Here is a 24,263-nt window from a genome sequence, read left to right on the forward strand (position 1 = left end):
CCTCTGAGGTTCAAGTCAACAAAAAGAAAAGTTAAAAGTGCATATAACACGTTGAAAATGCATATTACCTCTAAGCTTTTCTCAAATACTTACTTCAAATTGAGAGTTCCAAAGAATAAGTTCCTATTTCAGGATTAACTTCAGTTCTCATTTCGCTGGTACCCTTGTTTATTTTGGAATCTCTTAATTGGCTTTAGATTTATCAGTAACAGTGTACTGTTTTAATTATCCCCAAGTATTTCCCCTGTGACTTCTAATAACTGAAACCCTTTCTTAATTAACTTAGTGGATTAGAGGAGGGTTTAAATTATAAGTGTGAGGGGTGTTTTTCTCTATACTATGTATCCTATCTCAATTTTTCTTCCTGACTTTTAATTGAACTCCTTGGGAGCTCTCCAAGACCAGTTCGGTGCAGTCTGTGGATTAGCTTTGGCAGTATCTGTTTGGGTGGAAGAATCTCATGAGCAAACCTTTTTTCCGTCCCATTAGCATGAACCCATTTACTTACAATAGGACTGATAACAAACCTTGTTAATTTGAACCTAGTACTTCACAACAGGACTGTGACATGTAGGGGACACACAGAGCAAAGGAAGCAAGTTGCTGGATTTGAGGAAATTTTTCACAGTTTTAAAACACAAAGACCATTTCACAGTCACAAAAACTTACCGAAATGATCCCTCCCAACCTCTGTGTTTCCAAGAAGGAGACCGAGACAGAGAGACTAGGAGCCTCAGAGACTTGAGTACTCTTTCTTTTTGTCAGGAAGTTTCTATTTTGCCAGTTTCACTCTAATTCCCAAGGAGGAGGGGGGTCAGGCCATATCTCTGGAGAGGATGTTTCCTCAGTAAGGCATGCCATATGCTCAGCAAATTACATGCAACGTGTATTTCATCTAATTGTCACAGCACCCTGTAAGGAAGGTATTATTACCCATATTGTACCTTTGAGGAAAATAAAAGCTCAGAAAGGTCACACAGCTAGTGAACAGCATGAATAATGGGCTAAAATTCCAACCCAACTCTAACTGATTTCAAAGTACATGGTCTTTCTCCATAACTCTGCCTGGAGGAGATTTACAAAGCAAATAGAGGAAGTGTTTTAATTAAAATTAATTTTGCCTTATTTTTAAAGACTTTTGAATACTCTTTCTATGATTAGCAGTTCCCAGGGGTCTCATAACCAAGTCTGGGAGTCAATGATGCAGAGACTAATCAAACGTAGTCAGGAACAGTTACCGTAACCTGAGCAAAGAATTAAATGGCATGACTTGCGCCTCTCAACGTTAAATGGGGACAAAATCATCTCCCTGTGGTGCTAGGATGTTTGTATGATCTTGAAACTGAAACAGCAAAGTGCCAGTGAGCTCCCAGATGATTGAATCTATGATTCTTCCGTCTTTTGGAAAGGCTGGGAAAAGACAGCTGGTGAGCTGGGATCTGGATACTTCTTGGGTGGACTTTGTCCAGTTCTACATCCAGATTGGTGGAGAGAGCGCTGCGTGCAACAAGCCGGACAGCAGAGAGGAGGGCGTCCTCCTTCAGTACAGCAACAACGGGGGCATCCAGTGGCACCTGCTGGCAGAGATGTACTTCTCAGACTTCAGCAAACCCAGGTAACCACCCCGGATGGCCTCCCACTGGTTTCCAGGAGTGGTAAAGAGTACATTTTTGTGCACTGTTTCCAAAATATCACTAACTCTTACAAAAGTAGACACTACATCAAAAACTAATGATGTACTATATATGTTGGCTAACTGAACATAATTAAAAAATGAAAATTAAAAAATAAAGTAAAAAATAAAAGTAATAAGTAGACAAACTCGTAAGTATCTGAGTTAAATGATAGCTCAGCATATAAAAATTTCGTTTCATTTGTTTCTGGACAAAGAGTACTTGTTTTCATGGCTGAATTTTAAAAAGCTTAAGAAAAATTGTGACTAGAGGAAAAGTAAGACAATTGACCAGTTTTCCTACAGAAAACTCACTTTTCCCATTTGCACGTTCTTTAAATACACACACACCATATATTTTATATATATATGTATAAAGTTATTTATATATAATAAAATTAGTATTAAACATGTATAAAATATAAATTTATATAATATATGAAAATATAAATTTATATAAATTTGTATAAAATAGAATTATTTTTATATGGAGAGAGTATAAACACACATTTATATATTAACATATAAATATGTTCATTGGTTAGATTTAACAGCAAGATGGATTTTATTAAAAGTTTTCATATAGCAGAGCTAACCCTAGACAAAGTATCTGTGGGGCTCAGGTTTTTCTAAAATTTTTTACTGGCCCATCCCTGTCTTTATTTTCATGGATGAAGAATACACGTAATAAATAAAAACCATGACAGGTAAGGAGTTTGGGAAAATGACTCATGTTTAATACTAATACCTATACCAGGCAATCAATGTATTTAGTTATTTTACAATTATGTAGCATTTTGAAATTCTACATTTATACTTTATATTTTATATGTCATTAAAATTTATTCAAGGATATCACTTTTAGAGTATTCCATTTTATAATCTCAGGATTTGCACTTTAACATAAAGACAGAATCTTTCTTTATATGTTGACCATCAACCGTGTCAAGTTTTAACATCTTGTTTTGCATTTTACAATTGAACCTCGTTTTATTGGAGAAAAATATTATTGAAGACTCTATAGGTCCAATTCTCACAAATTAAATGTATTTGAGCATACTGTAAACATACAGCTATTTTGTAGCTTGAAGGTTCCTAAGTTTGTTGTTTTAAAACATTGAGTCATTTAAAGGTGACATAACTTTCCATAATATAACATAAGTAAACATGCAGACAGACCAACCAAAAGCTTTTCTTCTAAGGGACACAGAGAGAGGCAGAAACCAGAGGGGAGTAACTGGGGAAAACGAGAGACACAACCTCCAGGGAGAATGTCAGCAAGTGTGTGGGAGACCGAACGTGGTGACATTTCCCCCAGTACAGGACAAAGGGAATTGATAATGGTGCCAAATGAGTTTAAACAGCAATTTAAAATAATTCAAATTATTTTTTCCGAACATTATCATTGGCAATCTGGAAATTATTCAACATTCAGTAAAGTGACTAGATTACTGTATAGACAAACAGAAATTCAATAGCTTTTTCAAATTTCAGAAATATTCAGCTTTTATTTATGGGAGTTTTTCTTTAGGGCCAGAATATTTCACCACATTCTCAAAGAGTTCTATGGTACTAAAATGGTGGGGAAATTTTGAGTTGGGAGATATCAGAAAAAGACCCCATTCAGGGTGGCCAATACGTAAATATAAGGAATAACTTTAACCAATAATACTGAGCATCTCTGTAAAGAAGAACTACGAAACTTCAAAACTTCCCGCAGAGATATAAAAGAAACCAAGTAAATGGAAAATAATACAACATCTCTGGGTAGGAAGACTAAATATTGTGATATGAAGATAATCTCTTAATTTATATCTCATGCAATTCCAATGAAAATCTTAGTGATATGTTTTGGGGAACTTTATACCTAGAAATATAAACTGGCAAAAAAGCTTAAACTTTTGGGAAAAAAATAGAGGAATGCCCTACATGATTTTAAAACATACACTGTATAACCTTTAAATAATTTAAATGGTGCATGGATAGAACAAACAGTGAAGGCAAATGGATCACCTAGAAATTGACTCACATATATGTAAAAATATGTATATTAAAACAAGGTGAACTATCAATGAAAAATGGTTATTCAATCAAGTGGTGTTAGAAAAAAATGGGTAGGCTCTTGGGGAAAATTATCTATTTAGATCATTACCTGACCCCATCAAAAACTATTAAAGACTGGTTAAAGATTTAAACATTTAAGTGAGTATCTGATCTTAGAAAGAGATTTAAACTTCCTAAACACAAATTCAATGGAAGAATTAACAGAGAAAAGGGCTACTCACATAGAAATATACTACTTGCAGACATAAAACTACATACACATGTAACACATCTCTGTCAAAGAAAACAGAAAACAGCGAAAGAAAAAAAAACTGAGAAAATATTTTCCACCAATATGAGAAACAGAGGGCTGATGTTCCTGTGAAGAGCTTAAAAAAAATGGGTAAAAGAAGTGAGTCGATGTTACAAAAGAGGTTTAATTAAGTCTAGAGGTTTAATAAAATATGAATAATAGCCAACCTCTGTTGCAATAAAAAGATACCATTTTTCAACAGTCTGGTGGTCATTTTTTAATAATGACACCAGTGCTGTCTCCACACGGGAGCAGCAAGACAGGTGCTCTTGTGTCTTTCTGCAAACCGTAGGACTGTTCCAGGAGGAAATTTGGAAAAAGCAAGAGCCTTAAACATGACTAGTTCATTCAGCCTGATAATTCCATTGCTAGGAATCTTCCCTAAAGAAATAAACTGAGTATCAGATAAAGGGCTAGTATCCAAAATCTATAAAGAACTTACCAAACTCAACACCCAAAGAACAAAGAATCCAATCAAGAAATGGGCAGAAGACATGAACAGACATTTCTGCAAAGAAGACATCCAAATGGCCAACAGACACATGAAAAAGTGCTCAACATCGCCGGCATCAGGGAAATCCAAATCAAAACCTCAATGAGAGACCACCTCACACCAGTCAGAATGGCTAAAATTAACAAGTCAGGAAATGACAGATGTTGGCGGGGATGCGGAGAAAGGGGAACCCTCCTACACTGTTGGTGGGAATGCAAGCTGGTGCGGCCACTCTGGAAAACTGTATGGAGGTTCCTCAAAAAGTTGAAAATAGAGCTACCCTGCAACCCAGCAATTGCACTACTGGGTATTTACCCCAAAGATACAAATGTAGTGATCCGAAGGGGCACATGCACCCCAATGTTTGTAGCAGCAATGTCCACAATAGCCAACTTATGGACAGAGCCAAGATGTCCATTGACAGATGAATGGATAGAGAAGATGTGGTGTGTGTCTGTGTATGTACACACACACACAATGGAATATTATGCAGCCGTCCAAAAAAAACCCCGAAATCTTGCCACTTGCAACAACGTGGATAGAACTAGAGGGTATTATGCTAAATGAAATAAGTCAATCAGAGAGAGATAATTATCATAAGATCTCACTGATATGTGGAATTTGAGAAACAAGACAGAGGATCATAGGGGAAGGGAAGGAAAAATGAAACAAGACAAAACCAGAAAGGGAGACAAACCATAAGAGACTTTTAATCTGAGGAAACAAACTGAGGGTTGCTGGAGTGGTGGGGGGGTGGGAGGGATGGGGTGGCTGGGTGATGGACATTGGAGAGGGTATGTGCTATGATGAGTACTGTGAATTGTGTAAGACTGATGAATCACAGACCTGTACCCCTGAAACAAATAATACATTATATGTTAATAAATACATAAATATATAAATAAATTATATTATGTAGTACACAAAAAAAGAAAGAAAGAAAGAAACTGAGAGGGGCAACTGGGTGGCTTTGTCATTAAGCATCTGCCTTCGGCTCAGGTCATGATCCCAGGGTCCTGGGATCAAGCCCCGCATCGGGCTTCCTGCTCAGCAGGAAGCCCACTTCTCCCTCTCCCACTCCCCCTGCTTGTGTTCCCTCTCTCGCTGTGTCTCTCTCTGTCAAATAAATAAACAAAATCTTAAAAAAAAAAAAGGAAACTGAGGTGTAGGTAAAGCTTTATGCATAAAGATTTTCATTACAGGATTATTTATAACAGGAAAAAGTAAAACAATAGTATGTGTCGTGAAAATATATAGACAGTAAAATGATAAGAAATAATTAGGGATGCCTGGGTGGCTCAGTTAAGCATCTGCCTTTGGCTCAGGCCATGATCCCAGAATCCTGGGATCGAGTCCCACATTGGACTCCCTGCTCAGCGGAGAGTCTGCTTCTCCCTCTCCCTCTCCCTCTACTGCTCCCCCTGCTTGTACTCTCTCTCTCTTTCTCTCTCTTTCTGACAAATAAGTAAATAAAATCTTAAAGAATTATACTGACATGAGAATGTACTTATTATATAATATGAAATTTTAAACTGAAATAAAAACTGTATTTTACATACATCTCACCTATGTAAAAGATTACATGCTTTTATGATATACATCAAGGTGTTAACAGAGGTTAACCCCATGCAGAAGATTATGGGTGATCTTCTGTTTCATTTTTAATTCCTATTAACGCACAATAAGAACTGCTTTGGAAAAAAAATTAATGCTATTTTAATGTAATAACATACAAAAGAACAGTTTTTTCGAAGTTTTTCTTAAAAATATGATACCATTGTCATGGTAATCAAACGACTGTTCAGTAAATCAAACTTAGTAGAAATATCTGCCTCCAAAAAGTACAATTCCAAATGAAATAAACATGACCAGGACTAAAGGCACTTAAGATTTTAAACCTCTTGATCTCTCTAAACTTGGAAACTTTTGGGGGCACCTGGGTGGCTCAGATGCTTAAGCGTCTGCCTTTGGCTCAGGTCATGATCTTAGGGTCCTGGGATCGAGCCCCGCGTCGAGCTCCCTGCTCAGCTGGGAGTCTGCTTCTCTCTCAGCTGGGAGTCTGCTTCTCTCTCTCCCCACTCCTGCTCGTGCGCTCTCTGTTTCTCTCTCTCAAGTAAATAAAAGCTTAAGAAAAAATAAACTTAGAAACTTTTAAAAAATATCAGGAGACCAAACAAAACTGAACTTTCTCTTGTTGCTATTTTTGTTATTTTAACAGCTGCTAAGAACACAGCTTTTCCTTTCCAGCCATAAATGATTTGCTTTTATGCAGATTCGTCTACCTGGAGCTCCCAGCTGCTGCTAAGACCCCTTGCACCAGGTTTCGCTGGTGGCAGCCTGTGTTCTCAGGTGAGGGCTACGACCAGTGGGCCGTCGATGACATCATCATCCTGTCAGAGAAGCAAAAGCAGGTCATCCCGATTGTGAACCCAACTTTACCTCAGGTATCTTTCTTATGTCTGAGCTCCAGGAAGACAAGATTGTAAGAGTAGATGGGATTAAAGAACTTCTCACTTCCCCCCAAAATTTAGTGCTTGACCCTTGAATGTAAGTTTTATAAGTAATATAAGTTTTCAGTGTTTGTACTTACTTTTCTGATTTGCACTTAATTGTTCTGTTATCTCTCTATGCTACCAGTTCACAGATTATTTAGATAGATGATAGATAGATAGATAGATAGATGATAGATAGATAGATAGATAGATAGATAGATAGATAGATAGATAGATATAAAAAGACTAGGAAGTCTGGCCAAGGCATCAAGTATGATTATTACTGTGTTTATAAAATTAGATACATAGTGGCAAAATATTTTCTGTTGTTAAATCATCAGGAAAAAAAAGTTTGTGGCAGTAAAAAAAAATAATAATTTAGGGATTCTGCTGTATTTTCCTAGAAATACAAATGGCACATAGCCCTGCATATCATGAACTGAAAATTCCTTTCTTGTTTTCAAAGCTATCCAATTGCCTTTCTGTGTTATCTGCATTGTTTCTCTTAGAACTTTTATGAGAAGCCGGCTTTTGATTACCCGATGAATCAAATGAGTGTGTGGTTGATGTTGGCTAATGAAGGGATGGTTAAAAATGAAACTTTCTGCTCTGCCACACCATCAGCCATGGTATTTGGAAAATCAGACGGGGATCGATTTGCAGTAACTCGAGATTTGACTTTGAAACCTGGATATGTGCTACAGTTCAAGGTATTTATGCACAGATCTCCTCCCAGGGCAGGTCAAAGAACAGAACATCTTCCAGACCCATAAGTGAAATCGAAAGGACACAAATTTTTCAAACTCTCTTAAGGAAGGGTCTCACCTGAAAGAGGTTCGATGATCTTAGAATGGCACAGCTGTCCAGTTAGCTCTGCCCACAAGGACAAAAGCTGGTCAGTTTGAAAACTGACTTTTAGATTTTCAGTCTGATTGTGACTTAATGAATCCCATGCTTCTGAATGTTAAGAGAGAAACTCTCTTTTTCAGTTTATGAGTGCTTTTTGGACTTACGAGTTACTTTGTGGTTTTACTATAGTACTTTCAAACAGTTGCCCTTCCTTTGATTTAGTAAAGTTGTACCTTAATTATCACTGTTCTCTTACAAGCTTGCTGTTTTTCAGCACTGTGATAACATGTCAATGTGTATAGCAAGTATTTACTTTGACAAGCTCTTTTTTCAGAAGCCTAATCAAAATTTCATTTTGTTTATAATAAAATCCCATTGGTGAATTCTGGGGTCGAAAGTAATGCAGTTTTAATGAGCTAGCACAACTACATGGTCCTTATATAATGGCAGGATGGAGATGGTAAATAATTTACAGATGGAATTATTAAAGAGATCAGATGTTTATAGGCAGCTCTTCAAATATAATTTCCACAGGTCTGTAAACAAGGAATGTTAGTCATAAATAAAATGATCAGTGAAATGTTATCCTTCTCTGTTTAGAGTTTGACGCTAAACTACCATGAAAAAAACATTAATAGCAGTATATGACTCAGTATTAATTTGTTGGTACTGCCTTAAAATGGTAACAGAATAACAGCAATAGCAAATACGTTGGCTGGAATACTATGCTCTTTCTCACCTGACACCTTTTTGATTTAATTAGTCACAAAATCATGGTAGTGTAGGTGTTAAAATCTGCAAGATGATATTCTGATGTTTAAAAAATCTAAATCAAGCAAACATTATTAAATGTTCCAAGTACTTAACCAGTAAGAATGCACAATGCGTTGAGAATCTCAATTCTCAAATCACATCAGCAGAAAACTTTTGATTGTGACCATTAGTTGATAGTAGATATGTGTTATGGGTCACTTGGGAATTGATGATTAATGTATATTTGGAATCTGTGACAAGAACTTGGTGTCATTTGTACACAGTGCTGGTACGTTTTTTTGCAACTGCGTGCCATTTGTCAAACACTAGTTGCTAGGAATATAGACATGAAAAATATGGCCCTAGCCCTCAAGGAGCTCAGAAACTAGCAAGTGAGCCAGAAAAGAGAACAGTCATTATCACAGGAGTGTTGTAGTAGAAATAGGCTCTGGATGCTATGAGAGTACCTGGCATAGGGCCTGGCAGGTGCTCCAAAAACAACTGTTAGTTGGATGGTTGGATGGATGGATGGATGGATGGATGGATGGATGGATGGAAGGAAGGAAGGATAAATTGAAATGGAAAGTCTCCAGAAATACACATTTAGCCAGATGAACAATGGAGGGGGGAACAATTCCAGTTAGAGGGAACAGAATATGCAAATATATGAAAATACATGAAAGTGCAAATGAGAATAGACAATTTGGAAACTTTCAGGAGCTTAGAGTATGTGCCATAGAGGTAAGAGAGAAAGTTGATCCTAATTGGTTTTATATGATACACTAAGCCACTTGGACAGTAACCCAAGAGCAATGAGTCATGGAAGATTTTTAATCCATTAAGTGCAAGAATCAGACCTGTTTTAGAGAGATCATTCTGGCAGCAGTATGGGTGTTGACTTAACAAGAGGAGAAACTGTAATCAACAAGTACATTTATTCATTTATTCAACAAAAATTTATAAAGCCTTTACTATGCACCAGGCTCTGTTGTAGGCTATGGAAATAAATAGGAATAGCAAGTGTGGTGCAGGGTAGTTATTATTTTATAAAGGGTTGTCAGGTTCCCTCACTAATAAAATGACTTTTAAGCTGAGACCTATAAAAATTAAGAGAGTGAGTCATGTAGCTGTCTGGGAAAGCACATTCCAGGCACAGGGCACAAAAAGTACAAAGGCTTTGAATCCAGAGTGTGCTTGGAAAAGTTCAGGAAATCACAAGGACGCTATTGCGATTAGAGCACAAAGAGACAGAATGGAGAGACAGGTAGCAGAAAGGAGAGAAGTGCTCTGATTGTGGAATATACTCTGAGCAAAGAAAGGATGCTAGAGCAGTCATCAAAAGAAGAAATGAGGAGGCCAGATTAAGGCATTTTGTGGGATTATAAAAATAAGGAGATGGATCTCAGAGATGTTAAAGGGGCATAGTCAACAGGTTCTGATGACCTGTTGGATGATAGAATGGAGTTGAGAATGACTCCATTCTGGCTCCAGTCACTGAAACTGGACATACAGTCAGAGGAGGATTTGTGTGAGGGTGGCGGATGATGAGAGCAGACTTGGACCTGTGGAACGAGGGGTGCCTGGGGACTGCTGAAGGGGAAATGGCAGGAATCAGTTCTGGACATTTCCAGAGAGCTGGAGAGGGGCCCGGTCTGGGAGTTACAGATACAGAAGGGATTTGAAATGATGATTGTGAATGAGATTTGGGAGCATGTATAGACCAAAAAGATAAGAAAGCCGAGAATTGAATACTAGAAAACACTGACAGTTAAGAGGCAGGCTAAATGGTCAATTAAAAAAGGCACAGACTTGTCGAGAACTGAAGGTTCTCGAGACTTGCCTACTTTAGAAACAACGGCAGTCAGAAGAGGTCTACGATGAAAAGCTAACTGTGTGTGGCTATTGTAATTACTGTCACCGTACACCCACCGAAAGCTATGCTTACTTATGCGTAATAAAAGGAATTTGTCAGGGCACCTGGGTGGCTCAGACGTTAAGCGTCTGCTTTCGGTTCAGATCATGATCCCAGAGTCCTGGGATCGAGCCCCACATCGGGCTCCCTGCTCAGTGGGGAGCCTGCTTCTCCCTCTCCCACTCCCCCTGCTTGTGTTCCCCCTCTTGCTATGCATCTCTCTGTCAAATAAATAAAATCTTTAAAAATTTTTAAAAAATAGAAGGATTTGTGTTAGAAGAGTTTAATCATGCATCAGAAATTGTCAAGTCTTTGCTTATTATTGTTGACATTGAACTATATAAACTTGGATAAATGTATCACAATAAAATTTCTACAAGCCCAATTACAAATCCTTCTGAGAGATGCTTTCTAGCTGTGAGTATGGGAATAAGGAAAATATAGAATCTTCTTTTGAAAGACTGGATCAAGCTACCAGTAGTCACAAGGATGAACTGGTTGACCTCTTGAGCTCTGGGCCAATATTATTTGCCTACGGCCCTACCTTTCCTTCATTCTTTATTCTGTGGTCATGATCATGTTCCTCTGAGTGCTTAACTTCAGTGTTTCTTTTCTATAAAATTTGACTGTTCTTATCTATAGTCTTATACAATAAAATTCTGTGGTGGCTCCCACCAACAAATGAAATAAGATATGAATAGGTTATCCATATAAGATAGCATATAATTAAATAAATATAAGGAAAAGAGCTTGACATTTATAATTACCAAAAAATGTCAACTAAAACAGGAATAAAATCATTTATACATTTACCAATTTAGAAAGACACTGTTTTAAACTTGAATAATATTCAAAGCTGTGGTAAAACTGATTCATTTGAACCCAACTGATTAAAAATGAACACATATAAATAAAAAGTTTTAAGTGTTTCTGTGTTTTGACTTAGTAATACTACTACTAGAAATTTATCTGGTGATAAGAGATCAACTGAAGAAAAAAATATACATTCTTTGCAATGCCACATATAATAATAAAATAATAGGTTAAATAGAAAGTAGAAGGAAAGTTCTAGAAGTGTGATAACTTCAACTATATGGCCAAAATATACACTTCTTTCTAAAATTTAGAGGAGAAAACAGAAAAAATAAAAACACTTGTGCTAGGCCATTGGGATTTAAGTTGTTTTTCTTTTTTTTTTTTTCCCAAATTTTTTTCATGTTGTTAATTCTATGATGACATTCCACTACATGGGTACCCAGAACAATAATTGTTTTATTTCTAGATTATTTTGTTTATTTGATGCAGTGGCAAAGACTTAGCTCTTTGATCTAAGTTGGCAATGATTTCTTACTGAGTTTTGGCAAGAAAATAAAGATGCTTATTCCATGGAAAACAGGGAGGGTAGCCCTCTCTTCAGGTAACCTTCTTGTTCTGAAGAGGATAGCTCTTCATCTTCTGCTTCCCTCTGTTTATATGCCTGGAATGAGAGAAGAAAGCCATTTCTTGGCTTCTTGGATTTTTATCCCTGGCTCCAACATCACAGATACCTTGCTTCCCATTTCCCTCCTATAATCCCAAGAAATCCACAAAATGGCGACTGGCCCAGCTTTTCTTAAAAAGCACCTGTTGTTCACCTAAAGATTTCTAGAACCTGTGGAAGGGTCTTTGTTGGAATTGAGCTGAAAGTCTTATTGTTGTCAATATAAGGCAGACTCGGTAGCAAGAACCCTGGCTGCTGTAGGACCTAATGTGTTAAGTGATAACTTGGAACCAAAACCTTGGATAATCCCATCTTTCCTTTTGACAGCTAAACATAGGGTGTGCCAATCAGTTCAGCAGTGCTGCCCCAGTTCTTCTTCAGTACTCTCATGATGCGGGTATGTCCTGGTTTCTGGTGAAAGAAGGCTGTTACCCAGCTTCTGCAGGCAAAGGATGTGAAGGCAACTCCAGGGAACTAAGTGAGCCCACCATGTATCACACGGGGGACTTTGAGGAATGGACAAGAATCACCATTGTCATTCCAAGGTCTCTTGCATCCAGGTAAAGTGACCGTTCTTATTACGTGCCATAGGCGTTATTTCTTGGGAGCATATATTTATCTCAGTATCATCATTCCGGTGACCTACAAGAATTCATATAGTCTAGCTATATGTAGTCACAAAATGACTCTTGAGGAAAAGAGCCCTGGGGCAGAATTCCCAAAGTAGGAGTGTGTGCGTAGGCGCACATGCGTATACACCCCTGCGTGCTTGGCAAACAGACTTACTCATTTATTCATCCACTAAACAAGTATTTATTGAGCACCATTCTGGGCACTGGGAGTACGGCAGTGAACAAAAGATGTTAAAGGCTAAGAGTCACAAGTCATTATTATATCTGACTTTCACTTTATAGAGATTTTGGATAATTTAATGCCTCCCTGTGTGGACAATTTGAGGTATCTTGTAATATAAAAGATCCCTTTAAATGACTATCAAAATAATAGAAAGATTAAAAATCATTTGACAGAGAAATGAGATAAATGGATAAAAGAAACTTAAAGTGAATTAGTTTCATTAATAAGGAAATAAATTTAACTCTGTTTTCTAGCAGCCTAGGACAAAGGGAGAAAATGCGGGGTCATTTAGTTCTCATGTTTGGGTAAAAAGAAAAAAATGCATTCTGATTTTTAAGAAAAAGATACAATTTTTTTCCTTGCTCAGTATTCTAGAATAAATGTATAGCATGCATAGATATCCTTATGCCAGGTAAGGTGATAACACAGAGATCAGTAGGTTTAACTCTATCATTTTATGAAAGATAAAGAAACATTCTTCAAGTGGACACTTCTTAATTGAATCCCAGATTGTAGCATTAAATTGTGACTAAGTCAAGGCATTTCTGCAAAGCCTAGATGATATAAATCTACTCGTACAGCTTTCTGGTCGTGATTTAACATACACTTGGAATATTCATAGTGCCATTCAGCAGTATTTCCAGCTTGCTTCCTTCCTAGAATATAGTAGGATTTATATTTTCCTCACACATTTTAAAGTTTGACATGGCCTAATAAAATGTGAATGGAAATGAAATGTGTGATTTTTAAGAGCCCGTGTGCATCTTGCCATGTTCTCTGCTTTTGAAAGCATGTTTGGAGACGTAGTTTACATCAGTCTGGGTCCCTGACTGTCTACAACAAGCAGACTTCTTTGCCCACCTACACTGGACATACTTCCATAAGCAAGAATTAAAACTTTTGTTGAGTTAAGCCACTGAGATTGGGGATTGTTTGTCACTGAGGAGTAACTGATCTCATTCTGACTGATACAGTGGTAAAAGCTTAGCAATCTAGAGGGGTGGTTTATTCATAAAGTTCTTGGAGACCATTCTGGATGTGACATCTTTCGCCGAATTGATTACTGAACTTACTGTGCATCATCTAGCTGGATAAGCTGGTTATGTTCTCTGCCTCCCTCATTACTTAGGTGTGCATCTCTCAAAAATTACACCCCACACTTTGGTATACAGACTTCCCAGATAGGGAGAGAACTTGTTTATCCAAGGCTGTATAAGTTTCTGGGTTAATCTACTAGACTTTGAAGCATAGTCTTTAAATACCAATTATTCCAAGAAAGAGTTTGTCAGTCAGTGGATCTAAGTCCACCTGTAAGTAATTTTTTGTCTTTATATGCCAGTGTTCTTTGTAGTATCTTAAAGAGAGACTCAGATGATTTGATGTATGGTGGCAAAGTTGATGGGTTGGCCTTCTTTGGTGAAATTTAAGAATTTGACTTGCACTGTGCTTTAGGTAGAACAGGCCCAGCTGCTGTAACAGAGAAACAGATACAAATGTTTAACAAGGCTTAAACAAGATAGAAATTCTTTCTCCTATCACAGCCCAGAGGTGAGCAGTTCAGAGCTAACAGGGTGGTTCTGCCGTGCTGAGCACAACACTTTCATCTCTGGATCCAAGGCAGCCATTCCAGATCTTATCATCTCTTAACCAGTAGAAGGAAAAAGTAATCAGGGATGCATAGATGCATTTCTTTTTTTATTTTTAAGATTTTATTTATTTGTTTATTTTAGAGAGAGAGAGCACTCAAGCAGGGGGAGGAACAGAGGGAGAGGGAGAGAGAGAATCCCAAACAGACTCCCCGCTGAGTGCTGAGCCTGACTCGGGGCTACATGTCACGACCCTGAGATCACGACCCTGAGATCATGACCTGAGGCGAAACCAAGAGTTGGATGCTTAACCGACTGGGCCACCCAGGCGCCCAGATACATCACTTTTTAAAAAATCATCCTTACTCCTTGTTTATATCACTGAGTACGGGCTAGGATAATATTTGTACAGTTATCTATTGCTATGCAACCTGTCCCTCCAAAACTTGTCTCTCCAAACAAAAGCATCAATGATTGACTTTCTCGTGGTTTTGTGGATTATCTGGGTAGTTCTGCTGCTGCTGTCCGGGCTCCATCATGTAACTGCATTTAATCGGTGGGTCGGTTAGTGTTTGGGCTCAGCAGGACCTTTCTCTCTGTGTCGTCTTCAGCCTAGTATTTTTCACAGTTGGTGGTTCTAGAGTTCCAAGAGAACAGAAGTAAAAGCTGCAAGACTTTATCTTATTTGCCACATCCTCCTGGTCAAAGCAACTCACAAGGCCAGTCTAGATTCAAAATATGGGAAAACAGACTCCCCTTTTGGATAGGAAGTGCAGAAAAGTCAGACTACAGAGGAACATGTACACAAGGAGGTGTGATTCATTGGGGGGCTATCTGTGATAATTTGTCCTAGCTCCCGCAAGTCACGTCTCTCCCACAGCCAGATGCATCCACTCTCCTCTCTAGACCTACCATCACAGCATCAGGCACTAAGTCACTGATCTCATGATCTCTGTTAGGTCAGGGTATGGCCGTGGCTCCCTGGATATGGCTTCCCTTGATCTAGAGGCCTATGAACTAAACAGGCAATTATCCATACCCAATATACAGTGGTGAGACGCTGACAGGGTAAGTACAATAGATACTTCTACTCAAAAAAGGGGGTAGGGAATGGGAAGCACATGGCAGCCACTGGCCAAAAGGAATTCAAAAGCCAGCAAGATACTTATTATTAGGACTCTCTCCTCCATGAGCAATGTCCAGGACAAGAAGGTTGCCTTGATTAAATTCTGCTCTTTAGGAGTGGTTCCCTAATCTATTGTTCTTCTCAGTTATTAGCTCTGCTCCGTAGGGTTCACCCTCTGAGGCATCTTTCCTTTGCCATGAGAATTTATCTGTGTTTGTATCCTAATAGCCATCTCATCCTGCTTTCTGCCCATCGCAAGCTGGGCACATAGCAGTGCAGCCCTCTAGTCCTCACCGTTACCACTGCCTTCCTCCCCCGGTGCTTTTCTGAAACTTTGACCCAACTACAGCTCTTCCAAATAGATAGTACAGCATGCCATGAAGCTGGGGAGCAGCAGGTGGATTATTTCCTGCAATGACTATAATATCGGGCAGCTACAAGACATGACTATGAAAGTAGTGGTTAAGCCACAAATGAGAACTAAAAGAAGGTTTTCCTTAATATCACAAAGTGAGCCAATATATTTTTTTTAAGTTAAATCTTATTTATTTATTTTTTTATTCTTATGTTAATCCCCATACATTACATCATTAGTTTTAGATGAAGTGTTCCATGATTCATTGTTTGTGCATAACACCCAGTGCTCCTTGCAGAATGTGCCCTCCTCAATACCCACCACCAGGCTAACCCATCCTCCCACCTCCCTCCCCTCTAGAACCCTGTTTGTTTTTCAGAGTCCATCGTCTCTCATGGTTCGTCTACCCCTCCGATTTCCCCCGCTTCATTCTTCCCCTCCCGCTACCTTCTTCTTCTTTTTTTTTTCTTAACATATATTGCATTATTTGTTTCAGAGGTACACATCTGAGATTCAACAGTCTTGCACAATTCACAGCGCTTACCAGAGCACATACCCTCCCCAGTGTCTATCACCCAGTCACCCCATCCCTCCCACCCCACCCCCCACTCCAGCAACCCTCAGTTTGTTTCCTGCGATTAAGAATTCCTCATATCAGTGAGGTCATATGATACATGTCTTTCTCTGTTTGACTTATTTCACTCAACATAATACCCTCCAGTTCCATCCATGTCGTTGCAAATGGCAAGATCTCATTCCTTTTGATGGCTGCATAATATTCCATTGTATATATATATACCACTTCTTCTTTATCCATTCATCTGTCGATGGACATCTTGGCTCTTTCCACAGTTCGGCTATTGTGGACATTGCTGCTATAAACATCGGGGTGCACGTACCCCCTCGGATCCCTACTTTTGTATCTTTGGGGTAAATACCCGGTAGTGCAATTGCTGGATCATATGGTAGCTCTATTTTCAACTTTTTGAGGAACCTCCATACTGTTTTCCAGAGTGGCTGCACCAGCTTGCATTCTCACCAACAGTGTAGGAGGGTTCCCCTTTCTCCGCATCCCCGCCAACATCTGTCGTTTCCTGACTTGTTAATTTTAGCCATTCTGACTGGTGTGAGGTGGTCTCTCATGGAGGTTTTGATTTGGATTTCCCTGATGCCAAGCGATGTTGAGCACTTTTTCATGTGTCTGTTGGCCATTTGGATGTCTTCTTTGGAAAAATGTCTGTTCATGTCTTCTGCCCATTTCTTGATTGGATTCTTTGTTCTTTGGGTGTTGAGTTTGATGAGTTCTTTATAGATTTTGGATACTAGCCCTTTATCTGATATGTCATTTGCAAATATCTTCTCCCATTCTGTCGGTTGTCTTTTGGTTTTGTTGACTGTTTCCTTTGCTTTGCAAAAGCTTTTTATCTTGGTGAAGTCCCAATAGTTCATTTTTGCCCTTGCTTCCCTTGCCTTTGGCGATGTTTCTAGGAAGAAGTTGCTTCAGCTGAGGTTGAAGAGGTTGCTGCCTGTGTTCTCCTTTAGGATTTTGATGGACTCCTGTCTCACATTGAGGTCTTTCCACCATTTGGAGTCTATTTTTGTGTGTGGTGTAAGGAAATGGTACAGTTTCATTCTTCTGCATGTGGCTATCCAATTTTCCCAACACCATTTGTTGAAGAGACTGTCTTTGTTCCATTGGACATTCTTTCCTGCTTTGTCAAAGATGAGTTGACCATAGAGTTGAGGGTCCATTTCTGGGCTCTCTCTTCTGTTCCATTGATCTATGTGTCTCTTTTTGTGCCAGTACCGTGCTGTCTTGATGATGACAGCTTTGTAATAGAGCTGGAAGTCTGGAATTGTGATGCCGCCGGCTTTGCTTTTCTTTTTCAACATTCCTCTGGCTATGCAGGGTCTTTTCTGGTTCCATACAAATTTTAGGATTATTTGTTCCATTTCTTTGAAAAAAGTGGATGGTATTTTGATGGGGATTGCACTGAATGTGTAGATTGCTCTAGGTAGCATTGACATCTTCACAATATTTGTTCTTCCAATCCATGAGCATGGCACGTTTTTCCATTTCTTTGTGTCTTCCTCAATTTCTTTCATGAGTATTTTATAGTTTTCTGAGTACAGATCCTTTGTCTCTTTGGTTAGATTTATTCCTAGGTATCTTATGGTTTTGGGTGCAATTGTAAATGGAATCGACTCCTTAATTTCTCTTTCTTCTGTCTTGTTGTTGGTGTATAGGAATGCCACTGACTTCTGTGCATTGATTTTATATCCTGCCACTTTACTGAATTCCTGTATGAGTTCTAGCAGTTTTGGGGTGGAGTTTTTTGGGTTTTCCACATAAAGTATCATATCATCTGCAAAGAGTGAGAGTTTGACTTCTTCTTTGCCAATTTGGATGCCTTTGATTTCTTTTTGTTGTCTGATTGCTGTGGCTAGGACTTCTAATACTATGTTGAACAGCAGTGGTGATAGTGGACATCCCTGCCACGTTCCTGACCTTAGGGGGAAAGCTCTCAGTTTTTCCCCATTGAGAATGATATTCGCTGTAGGTTTTTCATAGGTGGCTTTTATGATATTGAGGTATGTACCCTCTATCCCTATACTCTGAAGAGTTTTGATCAAGAAAGGATGCTGTACTTTGTCAAAAGCTTTTTCTGCACTTATTGAGAGGATCATATGATTCTTGTTCTTTTGTTAATGTATTGTATCACATTGATTGATTTGCGGATGTTGAACCAACCTTGCAGCCCAGGGATAAATCCCACTTGGTCATGGTGAATAATCCTTTTAATGTACTGTTGGATCCTATTGGCTAGTATTTTGGTGAGAATTTTTGCATCCATGTTCATCAGGGATATTGGTCTGTAATTCTTTTTGATGGGGTCTTTGTCTGGTTTTGGGATCAAGGTAATGCTGGCCTCATAAAATGAGTTTGGAAGTTTTCCTTCCATTTCTATTTTTTGGAACAGTTTCAGAAGAATAGGTATTAATTCTTCTTGAAATGTTTGGTAGAATTCCCCTGGGAAGCCATCTGGCCCTGGGCTTTTGTTTTTTGGGAGATTTTTGATGACTGCTTCAATTTCCTTAGTGGTTATAGGTCTGTTCAGGTTTTCTATTTCATCCTGGTTCAGTTTTGGTAGTTGATACATCGAAGTGAGCCAATATTTTGAAGCTCCCAATGTATCAATATTGTCTTGGACCTCAGTTCTTGGAAGAAGAAATAGTCTTCATTAGAGTCCAGCTTGCTGGCTGATGGCATTCGTGACAAAGAGCTCTCTACTGAAGAGTAGGAAATATGTTTCCACTTTAAGAGCTGTTGTTGTTTCTTCTGCAATATGTTCAACTCCACTATCTCCAAATGCAGTATTGGAAAGCTGAGAATCCTAAGTGTGAAAATTGTTAAAATTGGGAGCTATTTTGCCACGAAGCAACATGCTTATAATCGTTACTAGAACATTGCTCTTTCACAAATAATTCTAAGCCGATTTTCTCAAAGGAACATTTTGTCTTCCTATTCATTCTCTTAGTTCTTATCTACAAAGGAGAGATACCGTGGCAGTAGATATATGCTGGTGTATCCCTGACACTCAGCAGCATCCCGACCACTCAATATGTCATGCCATGCAGTCTGCTCTAGGTTCCCTATGCAGAATGCAAAATATTGATATCTCCTGGGGCGAGGGGGGGGGGAACACAGGAAGGGGGCATGTGCTAGAAACACAGTTGCTTAGTATTCTGCAAAGTGTCTCCTCCACTGCCACCATCACTCATGCACCTCTGCACGGGACAAGCAGGTGCACAGGAATCTTCTTGGTTGGAGAGGCCAGTGCAACAGCTCTCTCAAATGTGGTGATGGAAGTGGAAGGTATAGAAGAAGCCCATTCTCCTGGTCACTCAGGCATCCTGTGAATAAAAGTAATCGGGAAAGGAGTCAGAGATAGAGTCTTATCTTCTACTTTTTCCTCATGTGAGAAAGCAAGACAAAGGGGAAGTTTTGTTCAGTGATTTGAATGGTCAAGCCACACTGTGGTTTATTTCTAGTAAAATTATGTAAAATTAAACTCTGTCTCTTTTACCCAATCATCAACTCCTCCAATCCTTCCTGGACCTTCCTGACTATCAGGTCAAAGATGTTCTTCTAGCATTATGTCCTTCTCAATCACAGTAGTAAGCAGGGTTGCACATTTACATTTCTTCATTCAGGGTTTGACCAATGTGTTTCCTCACTTGACTGTGAGCTACGTGATGGCAGGAACCGTGTTGGATTTTGCTTCCCATCATATGCCTAGCCCTAGCACTATGCCTGGCATGCTGGAGATGCTTGGTAAATGCCGACTGAATGAAGGGATGTTGAGTGAAGAATAAGGACCAACAGTAGGTAGATTACCTACAGTGAAGATACCTCCCTTTTTAAAATATGTTTTCCAAAATAAATTCAGTGCTATTAGCAAAAAATCATTCTTCTGCATTCTGCAGTATCTCCCTGAAAAGGCAAAGATAGCACATGCACACGTGTGCACACACACATTAATAGCATTAATAATTTCAAAACTATATCTCTTCCACTTTAAAAAAGATAAACTATATGGAATCTAGACATGCTTATTAGCTTAACTTTGGCCTACTTCCTTTTTTTTTTTTTTTTTAAAGATTTTATCCATTTATTTGAGAGAGAGAGAATGAGAGACAGAGAGCACGAGAGGGAAGAGGGTCAGAGGGAGAAGCAGACCCCCGGTGAGCAGGGAGCCCAATGTGGGACCCGATCCCGGGACTCCAGGATCATGACCTGAGCTGAAGGCAGTCGCTTAACCAACTGAGCCACCCAGGCGCCCTGGCCTACTTCCTTTTGTTTTTGTTGTTGTTGCTGTTGCTATAGCTTAAAAATTACAAGTTATTTCATGTTTAAGAAGAGTAAATAAAAGTAAGATACACTTGAGGCCTGGTTCTGCACACAAGAGTGGATAACAGGCTCATTCTGGTTCCTGCAGCTAGATTCAATTGGAGGTTCATTCTGTAAGTGGACAGCATAATACTTTGCTTGTCTTTGATTAGCCTTCTCCATCGTTCCACCATAGTATTCCTATGTGGAGTATCAGTACCCAGAGAAGAACTAGCCCAAGGATAAAAGTTATCCAGTCTTCAGTTGACAAAGCCATTCCAATAGTGAGCAGCAAATATCCTAATGTAGAGAGAGTGATGAATTCATGGTGCTGAATCAAGACATTCTCTGTATGCTGGGTATCTTGTAACATTGGTGTTTAAATAAGGAGCATTTGGGATCCCAGGCATAGTGGATTTTTGCTGGTATAAAAAGAGGTTTTCAAGCAAAGATTCAGAAACAGTTTGATGAAAAGCATCCTATTATAAAAATAGCTCTTAGGCAAAGCATTAGAAGACATTTGAAGAAAGAGGCAAGATAACTTTTAACCATCAGAAACCACCTGTTTCTGCAGGGAAGAAATAAAGCACCCACCTCACTTTGGCCTACTTCTTCTGATGGTCTCTCCATGACTACAGTTTTTTAGTGAATTTCTTACTAGTTCTTCCTCTTATTCCAGCAACCCCGAGGTTTCTAAAGTATTTGTGCTCAATTCCAAAACTGTGCAAGGGAGAGTAGGAGAGGGCAGCAGTAGGTATCAGGAACCAGACACAACTGGGAAAAATTTAAATGAAGCAAAACTTGCTTATGTCATGAAAAGTGAAAACTTTCTTTCTTTGATTTGCACCTACCAACTAAAAACCACCTAGCAGAGATTAAAAGAAGGAAAAGAGGTACAATCTCTTGCCCTTTTACTTTGAAACATGGGCTCCCAGTTAGGACTCTTAGCTATGATTCATCATGTCCTGGACTCACCCTATTAACCAATAATTTGTCATTTTGTTTTGTTTTGTTTCTTTATTTAAAAATGGATTCCTTTGTGCTCAGCTCCTGAGGTCTTTCACGTTCTCAAATATCTAACAGTGAACTCTGCTTCTTGGGTCTATGGAAGACTTAGACTTGGGGGTGCCTCCTCTGTCTGGCCAGACCAGACCCTGATTCTTTCATTGTTATGAAAATTACAGTGACCCCAAGAAACAGATGGGTCAAAGGGTTTCATTTCCTCTTCTTCCACTATCAAATTACCAAAGCTTCTAGAATTCTACTTAAAGGTGAGATTCTTCAACCTTCTGAATGCTTCTGGGCCTCAACCTGAGCCTCCCTCTTTCATGAAGTAGGGCAGTTGATGGAGATGCCCTCATCTGGCCCATATGGGAGAATTTGGGGTAGAGGAAAGTTGTTCCTACCTCTTTCTTTACTTTCCATGGGGCAGAAGTTGTAGATCCATGTTTCTCTGTATTATAGAAGCACAAAAAGAAGAGACAAGAATGACTTCTAATCTAAGAGGACTTGTATCAGAGAATTGGCATGTTTTCCTTTTTTATCAAAAGATACTCCTATCTTTTGGGAGGGACACAGAGGCCTTAGCATTTTCCTTAAAAGCAGCAATTGGCAAAAGCTGCTGATCATCAATTCCATTTCCTTCCTTTGAGAGGAAAAACATCTTCACAACCTAAATAACCTTCCGACCCCAATGGGAGGAATTTTCCCAAGGTTCATGGCACAACCACTGTATTTTTTTTTTCTCTTTCTTTCTTTTTGCTTTTATGTTTATCTAATCTTATTTCAATTGTCTTTTGCCTTAAGAAATAAAACCAGTATATTTTGAATTAGCTTTAAAGGAAATAAAAGATGTGTTCACCTTCCTCTTAACACACTGACGAATGTGTGCTAAGACTTGCATTAATGGGTGATTAGTCTCTGAACACTTAAACCTAGTAAACAGCATTGTGGTCACATTTCGCAGATTTGCCAGGAGTAGGCAACTTAAAATAATGAAGACAATAAATCCAGGTTTATGGTTCTGTGTTGCCAAATAATCAAAGCTATTTGAAGAGCTATCAAGAAATGTGTTCTGACACTGCCATGTTATTTGCACAATAATGGATAGGAGAAGGAACTGACTTTGTCAATAGTTATGTCTGACAATCTTCATTAATCTTTAAGATTCTTTACCCTTGTTTACGAAGAAACTGGATTCACTCAAAAGTCTATAAATACCGGCAGCGAAATTAATTGGACTCCAGATAACCTAATCCATCTTCCTTCCTTGATGTCGGTAGAACTGAGAAGGAAGAGGTGTTTTCCTGGTGTGACATTATAGAGGGGCACAGGTTTCCATATATTTGAGAAGAAAGAGATGTGCTGAGAGGATTGCAAAGACTGGAGAGCAACTGGAACCAGTGTTAGTCTGGCAGCCGCAAGACTTGTTGTGGGGGAAGAAGCACCAGGCAGCAGCCCAGCCCACTGGGATTCCAAGGTTTTGAAGCACTGGGACCAGGTCCTTCTTTTCATTGGCAGTCACCAGTATTTGTTGGCAGCCCAGCTGGTTGCTAAGAGCTCATTGAATGCGCAGTCTTAGGGATTTGAAGCTGAGAGGTGCAGAGGAAGGCAACAGGTGGGAGGAGTGCTGTCAGTATAAACTTAACTCTTTCCTGTCAGGATCATGTCAGTGGCAAATAGCCAGAGTCCCCTTATGTGTCCTAACAAAAAACTTCAGGGTTTGACCAATGTGTTTCCTCACTATGGTGAGGAATGACTCTATCTGACCTCTATCTGATGGTCTCAAAAATTCCTAAGTAGCCTCTTCTGAAAATGCCCATAAAATCAGTGTGATGAAAGGGTGAAATATTAATCAAGTGAAAGGAATGCCTTTCTGGTTTTTATTATTAAAAGCTTATTAGATGGGGGGCGCCTGGGTGGCTCAGTCAGTTAAGCGTCTGCCTTCAGCTCAGGTCATGATCCTGGGGTCCTGGGATCCAGCCCCGCGTTGGGCTCCCTGCTTAGCAGGGAGTTTGTTTCTCTCTCTCCCTCCACCCCTCCCCATGCTCATGCTCTCTCTGTCTCTTTCTCTCTCTTTCACTTGCTCTCTCTCTCAAATAAATAAATAAAATAAAAAATTTTTTAAAAGAAGGACTATACAGTTTTAAAACTTATGAGATGGAAAATATACAAGTAAAAACCTACAATATGTGTCTGACCATCAAAAATCTTCTGTATCTGATATGCTCCTGGTATTGAAACATTTAGGCTGAAGAGGAAATAAACAACTTTCCAGAAAGCTCTGAGAGAGACACTTTATTATGAAGGTTAAATGTCCAGTCAAGTGGCCATGACTTTCAAATAAACATGAAACCTTTCTTGAATTTTTCTGAACCCTTCTATGTTTCAGGGCTTTTGTACGAAGTATTGGGATAAGAAACACATGTGTTGTTTTTCCCCAA

At 39.0% G+C, this 24,263-nt stretch overlaps 1 protein-coding gene across 1 annotated transcript in view; it reads left to right on the forward strand.

Moving 5' to 3' along the window:
- RELN (reelin) overlaps positions 1–24,263 on the forward strand; it is a 523,500-nt gene that overhangs the window by 405,622 nt on the left and 93,615 nt on the right. The window contains exons 25-28 of the mRNA XM_035020402.1: positions 1,410–1,615; positions 6,794–6,965; positions 7,523–7,723; positions 12,335–12,567. Of these exons, the coding sequence (XP_034876293.1) occupies positions 1,410–1,615; positions 6,794–6,965; positions 7,523–7,723; positions 12,335–12,567 (812 nt within the window). The remainder of the gene's footprint in view (positions 1–1,409; positions 1,616–6,793; positions 6,966–7,522; positions 7,724–12,334; positions 12,568–24,263) is intronic.

This window comes from Mirounga leonina, unplaced genomic scaffold (assembly GCF_011800145.1).
Source record: "Mirounga leonina isolate KUSES-001 unplaced genomic scaffold, KU_Mleo_1.0 Mir_174, whole genome shotgun sequence".
NCBI classification, from domain to species: domain Eukaryota; kingdom Metazoa; phylum Chordata; class Mammalia; order Carnivora; family Phocidae; genus Mirounga; species Mirounga leonina.